This window comes from Aegilops tauschii, chromosome 2 (genome assembly GCF_002575655.3).
Source record: "Aegilops tauschii subsp. strangulata cultivar AL8/78 chromosome 2, Aet v6.0, whole genome shotgun sequence".
NCBI classification, from domain to species: Eukaryota; Viridiplantae; Streptophyta; class Magnoliopsida; order Poales; family Poaceae; genus Aegilops; species Aegilops tauschii.
Window position 1 is genome coordinate 19,764,633 of NC_053036.3, and position 11,121 is coordinate 19,775,753.

Genomic DNA, 11,121 nt, shown 5'->3' on the forward strand with positions numbered 1-11,121 from the left:
CGCCGGCAGCGGGCTCCACACCACGCTGGCACGCCTAGTCAGGGGCTTGGGCATACACAAACGTGATTTACACCGTATTTGCCTATCCAAGTCAACTTCTTATTGCGCCTGTTCAATGTATGCCACAAGTTTTAGAATTAAAGTGATCGTTTGTGCCAAGTTCGAACACCATCGATGCCATCAGATCTAATCACGCTATGATTCGTGTTTTGTCGATGTGGTGAGCTTTGTAGCGACATGGCGCAGACCGTGTGTTGTTGGGCTAGCGGCACATTTAGACATCAGCTCGGCTCATTCCCGCAACCCATGGCGTGGCGTGGCGTGGCGGGCGGCGGCGAAGCGCGCGTGAATGTCCCTCTTGTTCTCATGCTTATACATGTGGGGAAACAACCTCCCTTATAATCCAACTCCTATCAAACTAGCAATGTGAGACTAAACTTTGATTCCACCTCTTGCCTTGCACGAATGGGCTGAGTCGGCCTCTAGCATTTATTAGGAATTTCTGAAATTGCTATTGGACTAGCCCAAAAATAGATTAAATTCCAGCAAACAGATCAGCGATCAAAGACCGGCATAGTAATTCTTTTGTCCAACTGAATTTGGTGTACCCTAGAAAAACCGAATTTGCTGCAGGATCGATACATTAGAAAATACTTGCTCGACAAGAGCATTTCAAACACTTCATGACTTTGGGTAGGGCAGTTGGTGACCATGGTTTTTGGCAAGCATCATACACACCCACTCATTATGCACACTTGAGATATGGTTAGCGACACATTGGTGGTATCCACAGTACAGTCGTGCATTACCGTTCGCTCGTCCGACACCTTCTAGAAAAAAACCATAGTTTGTTCCCAGACATGAAAATCGTTGATCCCCAGTTTCAGTTATTAATATCAAATTCCAATTTATATTCTTATACACAATAATCAAGATAATTAGGATGAAAATACACTTTCATGTACCATCCCCAAGGCAACCTATTGAGTACAAGACACATCTAGATTGATCAATGAAATCAACAAAGTTAATTAAACAGGCACAACGTGTATGCCGTCGTCTGCGTTGACCGTTGTAGCTTCATCATCCAGAGTCTGACCTTCTTCTGTCTCTCCAGTAATCTCCTCAAGAGATTTACCCATGGTTTCCGGCAATAGAAGAGTGAACATAATGCCAACTAGATTGCAACCAACAAGGACAAACAGCAAGGTCCTGAATTGGTTCCTCAACAAGTGGAAGGCAAACACGCCGACGACGGCGCCGATCTTCCCGACCGCACCTGATATACCATGGCATGTGGAGCGCAACCGTGCCGGGAAGAGTTCTGCTGGAAGGATGAAAGTCGTAGTGTTTGGCCCAAAGTTGGCGAAGAAAAAGGTGAAGCCATACAGGACGGCGAATCCATATTTGTTTCTGTTGCATTCTAGCCATTTAGGATAAGGGATGGCAAGGCAAAGTTGAAAGACCGTCATCATGGTGAAGCCGAGCAATTGGATTTTCACGCGTCCTATGCGGTCAATGAAGGCCACCGCGAAGAAGTACCCTGGCAATGTACATGCCGCTGCGATGGCCGTGTGCACTCCAGTGATGCGTATCGTTCGCTTGAACGGATTGTCGGATTTATGATATCCTGGCGCCACAGGTGGGCTAGCCATTTGACAATATACCTTAAGAAGGTCATCGTCAATGTCAAGCAGCCTGACTTTAGTAAAGATGTCCTTCATAAACATGTTGAGGGAGTAGAAGGTGACGTCAAGGACGAACCAGCAGACGGCGGTGCTAAGGAGGTGGAGCCCGTGACGGCGGAGGAACTCTGAGGAGAAGAGGCCATATTGGTCCTGGCTGGCGAGCTCGTTGACGCCGTCATCTTCAGGAACGATGGGCATGTGGAGGACGGCAGACATGTCTGATGCGGCCATCTTTGCATCCTTGGCTATGAGGGCGGTGTACCGTGCCGTCTCTGGCATCTTCATGCGCCAGTAGTAGGTGAGGAGTGCAGGAATGGCACCAAACATGAGAACAATGCGCCAGACATAATCAATTTTGTCCTGCGATGAGTTCACGAAGGCTGCTGATGTGATCGTGCCAACTAGCCCCGCAGCAACGTTTCCGAAACCCTGGAATTAGTTGGAAATAAAGTTTGGTGAATGTAGAACTCATATACACGTATGTAAGGCAGGTCAGACAGGGAGGCCATAATCCTCTTCCTTTATACATCTAAACATATACTAGATTCTTACTTGCATGGCGAAAACGGCGGCCATGAAGGCACCGCGGGTCCTCTTGCTAGCATACTCAGACATGATGGTGGCCGACAGCGGGTAGTCGCCGCCGATACTGAAGCCTAGCCAGAAGCGGAAGAAGCAGAGTGTGGTCACGACGCTTTTGTTAGTGCTCTTGCCGAAGGTGAAGCCGGAGGCGAGGGAGCAGAAGATCATGAGGAGCAGAGTGACGCCATATATGCGCTTCCGGCCCATCTTGTCGCCGAGCCAGCCGAAGACGAGCTGCCCAGGCACAGTGCCGCAGAGGGAGACGGCGTTGATGAGGACGGGGAGGTAGTCTCCTCTCTGGCCATCTGGGTAGTACCTGTGGTCGATGAGGTCGGCGACAAGGGAGATGGTGAAGAGGTCGTAGGCGTCGGTGAAGAAGCCCATGCCGGCGATCACGATCGCCATGAAGTGGTACAGCTGCGTCCTCGCCACGTCCAGTGCCTGCAGCACCCTCAGCTGCTGGTTGCGAGCCATGGTTCCTTGCTACTCTCCTGCCGTTCGGTGTTGTTGCAGTGATATTCTTCCCGGTAGATATCTACTCCTATATATATATATATATGACATGGTACGTTGCTATCACGCAGTTAAGGTTTAGTTCAATTATTAGTGTTCTGGTGCTACTAATAATTAGTTTGTTTTCCTAAGAGAGTTCATGGTCTTACTACTTAGTTTATTTTCCTAAGACAGTTCATGGTTGTCTCCTAAGGGACATATGTTGCCCTGCATGCGTTGCCAAGATGTTAGAATATGATTGTGCACCAAGACACTAGCATAAGGTTAACTGCAAAGATCCGAGACCATGTTGGATGTGTAGCTGCATCGTCCAGATGGCCACAAGGTTTAGAGGAATAAATATTTGAGAAACGGCCGAAATCTCCATGCGCTATCTGATGCAAACTCATGAAACTAAAAATCTAAAAGAACTCATGGAACTGAAAGACTAATGGTGAATGTATTCTTGACATTGTGGAAAAAAATATGTCACTGGAATACTATTTAACCTGTGGATCTAGTGAAAATTACGTACTTGATCTTTATTTAACCTGTGGAATACTATTTAACCTGTGGAGTATGTGAGCGACGAAGTTGGCAGGAATCTGCCGCCGGTCTTCGTACGTACGAACCACGAAGTCTAGCTTGGACGGCAGGAACCAACTAGTAATAATTAATTTTTTTGTGTTCATCCATGCAAGAAATGATTGGTGCGTCTTGAGAATATATTAGAGGGTCTGTGACACGCTGACGCGACATGTTGAGATCACACGCGTCTTAGGGTATATCCTCCGGAATCTGGTGCAGATTCCGGTTCCGTTAGACTGATATTACCAATGTAGTTGACTGCAACTTGCAAGCGATGGTGACTGCGGACCACGGAGACCAGCTGCGAGCGAGAACACCTCCTGTTGTGAGGTAGTGCAGCCCGGTGAAGTAGGTAGCTGGTCTGATTCTTTCATCCCCTTTCCCCTCTCCCCCTCGCGTCGGCCCCGCGGTCGGCCGAGCGAGCCAACCCTAGCCGCCGGCCTCCCTCTTCCCCGTCTTGTCTCCCTCCCCCGCCGCCGCCGGCTAGCGCCGCGAGGCAAAGCCCTGGCGGCGGCCGGAAGCTTTTCCCCCCTTTGCTCAGACAGGGGTTGGGGCGGGACCATCTGGCCGGGCGGTGGCGCCGTGCTCGCGAGGGGCCGGCGGCGTGGCAGCAGACGTGGGTGGTGACGGCGTGCGCGGCCGCGCAGGCGGCGGGGCCAAGTGCGCGAGCAGGCTGTGCGGCGGCTTCGCGCGGCGGCACTCTGGCGGATGCGGGCACCATCGGGTAGCCCAATCTGGCGGCCTGGCGGTCTGCGGGCGTCGTGGCGGCACAGTTTGGGGCGCTACGGGGTGCGGCAGCTCGCTCTTCGGGCGGGCGGCATGGTGGGCAGCGGACTCGGGCCGGCGGCCTGGATCTGGGGCTGATCTGGCAGGGTGGCGTAGTTCCGGCGAGGTGGTGCTGCTTGGGATCCCTCGGGCGGCTGCGGGGCACCCTGCTGCTCTTTGGCAGTGGTGGTCCATGCTTCAGGAGGTCGGTGCTGGCGATTTGTCTCTTCGGCTTGTCATGACGGTGCGGATCCGGTATGCGGTGGTGGATGTGGTTCGATGGCGCGTAGTTGTAGGGAGCCGACTTGGTCCGCACGGGGTGCAAGCTTATTCATTAGTGCTCTTCTTCCTTTTTGCGCGTTGGTGGCGTCGATCCGAGATTGCTCGTCGGGCGTCGCCATGTCGTCGTACAGATCAGCACCATTGACCACAGACATGGCGTCGTTCGAGCGTGCTCAACGGTGGCCGTCGGTAATCAACAGGTTGTCTCCCCCTGGTCCACCGGGACCGGATGGGGATACAGGCGTGGGCGCTTCCTACTGCGGAGGTGCCTCCCCAAACCCGATGGCTGATGCCGGGCTAGGAGTGAAAGGTGATCCCTTTCACTCTTACTAGTGTGGTCGAGTGCTCGTGACGGAGATGGTCGATGGTTCCTTGGGGCTTGGATGCCGGGGCGGCGGCCCCAGACGGCGGGCCTCATGGTTGGCTTTCTAGCAGGCTTCATGGTTGCGGTGGTGGCTCCATCTTTAGGTCGTGAGGGCGACTAGGGATGTAGTGACGGGAGGCTCAGGTCTGCTCTAGCAGTGCCCAGATCTGGGGTGGGCAAGCTTGACCATCGTTGTGCTAGTGGCCGGGTCTCCTTGTGGTGGTGTAGGCGAGTGACCGAGTGAAAGCTCCGCGCTTCTGGTGCCGACGATGATGACGCCTATGTGAAAGTGCTAGTTATCGACTAGAGGGGGGGTGAATAGGCAATTTTTATGAAAGTCTTCAAAACACAGGGGCTTTGAAGACAGACAGTAGATATGAGCCTATTGATATGCAGCGGAAGGTAAACTACACTAGACAAGCCATAGTCAAGTAAGCAATAAAGTGAAAGCACGTAGACTATCGACAGCTAGGTAGTATGGATCAGGATGGAAGATAGTATGAAGCCAAACAACAATAGTCGTCACACAGTGAAGTCAATCAGATCAAGCAAGCAGGCAATGACTTCACGAAGACAAACTGTAAGTAAAGAGAGGTAAGAGATAGAACTAGTTGCTTGGTGAGGACAGGGATTTGTTGGACCAGTTCCAGTTGCTGTGACAACCGTACGTCTGGTTAGGGAGACTGAGATTCAACTCAGAAGACCGCGTCTTCACCTTATTCCCCTTGAGCTAAGGACACTTAGTCCTTGCCCAATCACTCTGGTAAGTCTTCAAGGTAGACTTCCAAACCTTCATAGACTTCGTTCATCGGCAATCCACAATGAATCTTGGATGCTAAGAACGCGACGCCTAACCGGCTGGAGGATTCACAGTCCTCAAGTGTAACAAGTCTTCAAGTCACGTGGACAGAAAGACATCAGTGATGCCTAACACTCTTTGGCAATGGGTGTTTTGGGCTTTGTCCTCGCAAGGATCTCTCTCTCAAATGCTTCGGAGGTGGGTTGCTCTCAAACAACAAAAGCCGTGTACTAACTCTGAGCAGCCACTAATTTATGGTGTAGGGGGTGGGCTATTTATAGCCAGGAGGCAACCCGACCCGATTTGTCTGAAATGACCCTGGGTCACTAAGGAACTGACACGTGTCCAACGGTCAGATTTCAAACACACGCAGCAGCTTGACTTGGGCTACAAGAAAAGCTGACTCATCTAGCTCTGGATAAGATTTGCTCTCATTGTCTTCACTCGAAGACAAAGGATTTGGTTGAGCATCACTTCAGTCACTCTGACTTTGTTCACTTGGACCCCAGTTAACAGTGCGGTGGTTCCTATGACTCAACAAAGAAGAAAAGGAACCTACTAAATAACTATGTCTTCGCACTCCATAGTCTTCATGCGATGTCTTCTCATGTCATAGTCTTCAATGTGAATCTCTTCACGGACCACCATTGTCTGCAATGTCTTCATACATTTTTAGGGGTCATCTCTGGTAGGTAAACGGAATCAATGAGGGACTACTACCTGTGTTATCCTGCAATTCTCACAAACACATTAGTCCCTCAACCAAGTTTTTCGTCAATACTCCAAAACCAACTAGGGGTGGCACTAGATGCACTTACACTATGGGTGCTGCTTGCTTCTTGAAGACGGCGTTGTGGATCCCGTACCTGTGCGAGGGCTTACGGTGAAAACCGTTGTCTGTTCTTAGACTCAGCAGCGACGACGCTTCGCGCCGTAACTCTCCTGGGGCGTTGTCTTTGAGCTTAGGTGTCCTGTCCGAGCCTCGGCGAGGTGTTAGGATTGTTCTAGGCTTATGTTTTATCTGTTGATCTGCTGTGTACGAGGGCCTCCCTACCATATTGTATCGTCCGGCCATGTACTCTGGTTCATTGCTTTATTTATAAAACGTGGTGAAAGCCTATTTCGAGAGAGAAGTAAGAAGCTAGTGTGCATCCAGCAAGAAGCTACACCCTCTGTTCCTAAGTATATGTCGTTTTTGCAGTTTAATACTAATAGAGGCTGTAGTACTATTGAAGTTAAAAGATGATGTTTCTGTTGACAAAGGCGCTGCCGCTCGCCAGAAATGAAGTCCTAGTACTGGAGCACGAGGTAGATGGTCGAGTCAAGGCATATCTCGAAGGATCAAGGACGCCAAAGAGTGCCATGTGTTTGCTATATCGCCAGCGAGGAAGAGTAGAACAAGAGAGATGGACCGACCCACTTGGGACACAAGGCCCTGCCGCCTCCCATGCCGTACTCATCCTTGGCGGAGTCTGCGACCTTTCTGTCGCCGGTGGGCGTGAGGTCCGCGACGGAAATGCAGGGGCCGACACTGTCGCTGTCCCATCGGCGTGGCCATACTGTGTTTGGGGGCGCGCACGACGCGCAGCTGGCGGCGTTTGTCGGTGTCAAAACCGGCGGATCTCGGGTAGGGGGTCCCGAACTGTGCGTCTAGGATCGATGGTAACAGGAGACGGGGGACACGATGTTTACCCAGGTTCGGGCCCTCTCTATGGAGGTAATACCCTACTTCCTGCTTGATTGATCTTGATGAATATGAGTGTTACAAGAGTTGATCTACCACGAGATCGTAATGGCTAAACCCTAAAAGTCTAGCCTATATGACTATGGTAATGTGTTCTCCTTTCCGGACTAACCCCTCCGGTTTATATAGTCACCGGGGGGATCTAGGGTTTACATGGAGTCGGTTACACAAGAAGGAATCTACATAGTCGGTTGCCAAGCTTGCCTTCCACGTCAAGTAGATTCCAATCCGGACACGGGTACAGTCTTCGGTCTTCACAGCCCGTCAGTCCGGCCCAATGGATAATAGGCCGGACGCTCGAGGATCCCTTAGTCCAGGACTCCCTTATTAGCCCCCGAACCAGTCTTCAATTGCGAGGTGTTCGGCACACAAATTGTCTTCGGCATTGCAAGGCGGGTTCCTCCTTTAATGATCTCCAAGTAAAGTATTCGGCCATTGACCCAATGTCGCTCCCCTCGGCTTCTGCGTGTTAAATAACTTCATCTTCCACGCGTCGAGCGAAGGTGGAAGATCAGGGTATTTTTGTAGATAACACCCCATCCATGCAAGGAAGAGCGCCTATTAAAGAGATTGGATCCTAGATCCATTAGGCACCACGCAGAGAAAATCCCTGGAGACTGTTTGAGAGAAACCATTACAGATGGCTAGCGTCCCCAGCTCCTCCACCCGTTCCGGCCCAGAGAAAGGCGAGTGGGAGAGGTGTTCAGTGTCCCACAGCCAATTGACGAAGCTGCAAACGCAGGGATTTCTTCTTCCTGCAGATCTAGTCCCTGTTCGACCGGGGCTAGACTTCTTCAACAGTGAGACTCAGGCAGAGGACTTTCCCAATCCATCCGGGGGAGAGCGAGTATGTTTCATCCCCTACCTGCTAAGAGGCGTTGGATTTCCCATCCATCCGTTCCTTCGAGGGCTTCTGGAATACTATGGCCTCCATCTGTACAACTTCACCCCTGCCTCCATTCTGCACATTGCGGGTTATGTCGCTTTATGCGAATTATTCATGGGAATTGAAGGCCATTTTGAGCTGTGGAGGAAACTGTTATGTCTTGTCCCGCTTAATCATGAGGGGTCAATATTTGAAGTGGGCGGAGCCGAAGTGTGGCGTATCGCCGATACCGGATATCCGTCCGGCACACCAATTAAGGCATCTGAAGAATGGCCTTCTGAATGGTTCTATATTAAGGACGTCGCACTTCCTGACCCGGTTCGAAAGGGTCTTCCTAAATTCGCGAGTGTTCTGCTGAAGAAACGCCACAGTTGGCGTCCCCGGAGTCGTGAAGAGGATGACAGCGCGGAAGTTCGTCAGCTCCTGAGCAAGATAAAGATGCTCGCTTAGTCCGGACTAACAATAGTCGAAGTGATGGAGATTTCCATAGTGCGAGGGGTTCAGCCGCTTCAATACAGAGGGCTGCCAATGTGGCACTATAACGGAGAAGATGACGCCTCCCGCTGTGGCCGGAAAGGCCCAGACACCTCCGCCGCTCTGGCCAAGATATTGGCCGAGCTGTTTAAAGGAGGAGAAGAGGAATTTCGTCGCATTAAGCGCAGAGATGGGTATTCTATGTATAATCCTCCCAGTTGGGTAAGCCTCAACCCCTCTGTTTCACTCATTTCGCTTCCGAATTATTTTTGATAAATTTCAAATCCGTCTGTTATGACAGCACTGGCGGAAGGTCACCGAAGGACTTTATAGTCCCGCCCCATAGCCGGAGAACCACAACCGGGAGCTTGACCCCGGTTTTGAACAGGATCCGAACATATTCGTGATACTCGCAGAGGGGGTATTTTACCAGGCGAGCTATGACGGCACAGAAGTGGCCATCACCGCCGACTACCCTGGCCTTCTTCCTGCTTCACAGGTAAGTGATCCAGAAACGCCTTCTCTAAAATGGTGCGTTTATTCTGCCTCACCCACCGCACTGTACCGTGCTCCACAGGGGAAAATATGTTTTTCAGCGAACATAGTTTTCTTTGTCCAAAAAAGGATAACCATATGCCCGTAGCCCCCGAGACTGAAAGCAGTTGGCACAACTGATTTATGGATCGTTGAACAACCAGGTCCTTGCAGAGAAGAATGGCCTGCTAGCCCAAGAGCTGGAGCAGTGTCAGGCGCAGCTAAAAGCTGCTACCGCCGAACTGGAAAACGTGAAGAAGTCGTCTTCTAGTGATGTTCCCCTCCACCGAGGAACAATAATTGTGTACCAACTGTGCTAATGCTGCTGCTGATCGCATAATAGGGTCGTCTGATCAACTTGAAGAGAAGTTGAAGATCGCCCAAGAGGGAGAAAAAGAGGCGAAAAGGCAACACGCCACAGGCGAGCGTGTGCTGACCTGCGTCAGAGACGAGAAAAACAAGCTTCAGGATTCCAACAATGCATTGGGTGAAGAGTCGAAAGATGTTCGAGCCCAGCTAGCTGATAACCCACAAGTATAGGGGATCGCAACAGTTTTCGAGAGTAGAGTATTCAACCCAAATTTATTGATTCGACACAAGGGGAGCCAAAGAATATTCTCAAGTATTAGAAGTTGAGTTGTCAATTCAACCACACCTGGATAACTTAGTATCTGCAGCAAAGTATTTAGTAGCAAAGTAATATGGAAGTAACGGTAACGATAGCAAAAGTATTATTTTTGGGTTTTGTAGTGATTGTAACAGTAGCAATGGAAAAGTAAATAAGCGAAGAACAATATGTGAAAAGCTCGTAGACATTGGATCGGTGATGGAGAATTATGCCGGATGCGGTTCATCATGTAAAAATCATAACATAGGGTGACACAGAACTAGCTCCAATTCATCAATGTAATGTAGGCATGTATTCCGAATATAATCATACGTGCTTATGGAAAAGAACTTGCATGACATATTTTGTCCTACACGTGGCAGCGGGGTCCTAGAGGAAACTAAGGGATATTAAGGCCTCCTTTTAATAGAGTACCGGACCAAAGCATTAACGCATAGTGAATACATGAACTCCTCAAACTATGGTCATCACCGGGAGTGGTCCCGATTATTGTCACTTCGGGGTTGCCGGATCCTAACACATAGTAGGTGACTATAGACTTGCAAGATAGGATCAAGAACTCACATATATTCATGAAAACATAATAGGTTCAGATCTGAAATCATGGCACTTGGGCCCTAGTGACAAGCATTAAGCATAGCAAAGTCATAGCATCATCAATCTCAGAACATAGTGGATACTAGGGATCAAACCCTAACAAATCTAACTCGATTACATGATAAATCTCATCCAACCCATCACCGTCCAGCAAGCCTACGATGGAATTACTCACGCACGGCGGTGAGCATCATGAAATTGGTGATGGAGGATGGTTGCTGATGACGACGGCGACGGATTCCCCTCTCGGGAGCCCCGAACGGACTCCAGATCAGCCCTCACGAGAGGCTTTAGGGCTTGGCGGTGGCTCCGTATCGTAAAACGCGATGAATCCTTCTCTCTGATTTTTTTCTCCCCGAACACGAATATATGGAGTTGGAGTTGAGGTCGGTGGAGCGTCAGGGGGCCCACCAGGCAGGGGGCGCGCCTAGGGGGGCAGGCGCGCCCCCCACCCTCGTGGACAGGTGGAGGCCCACCTGACGTGGATTCTTCTTCCAGTATTTTGAATATCTTCCAAAAATAAGTTCCGTGGAGTTTCAGGTCATTCCAAGAACTTTTGTTTTTGCACATAAATAACACCATGGAAAGTCTGCTGAAAACAGCGTCAGTTCGGGTTAGTTCCATTAAAATCATGCAAGTTAGAGTCCAAAACAAGGGCAAAAGTGTTTGGAAAAGTAGATACGACGGAGACGTATCAA

The 11,121-nt window shown here is 50.2% G+C and overlaps 1 protein-coding gene across 1 annotated transcript; it reads right to left on the reverse strand.

Annotated features, from left to right (window-relative positions):
* Positions 1-1,031: 1,031 nt before the first annotated feature.
* Positions 1,032-2,744, reverse strand: LOC109747370 (putative inorganic phosphate transporter 1-13). The gene is made up of 2 exons (XM_020306443.1): positions 2,241-2,744; positions 1,032-2,117 (listed from the first exon to the last, which is right to left on the reverse strand). Exons 1-2 carry the CDS (start codon positions 2,742-2,744, stop codon positions 1,032-1,034), a joined length of 1,590 nt encoding a protein of 529 aa, XP_020162032.1.
* Between the last annotated feature and the right edge of the window lie 8,377 nt (positions 2,745-11,121).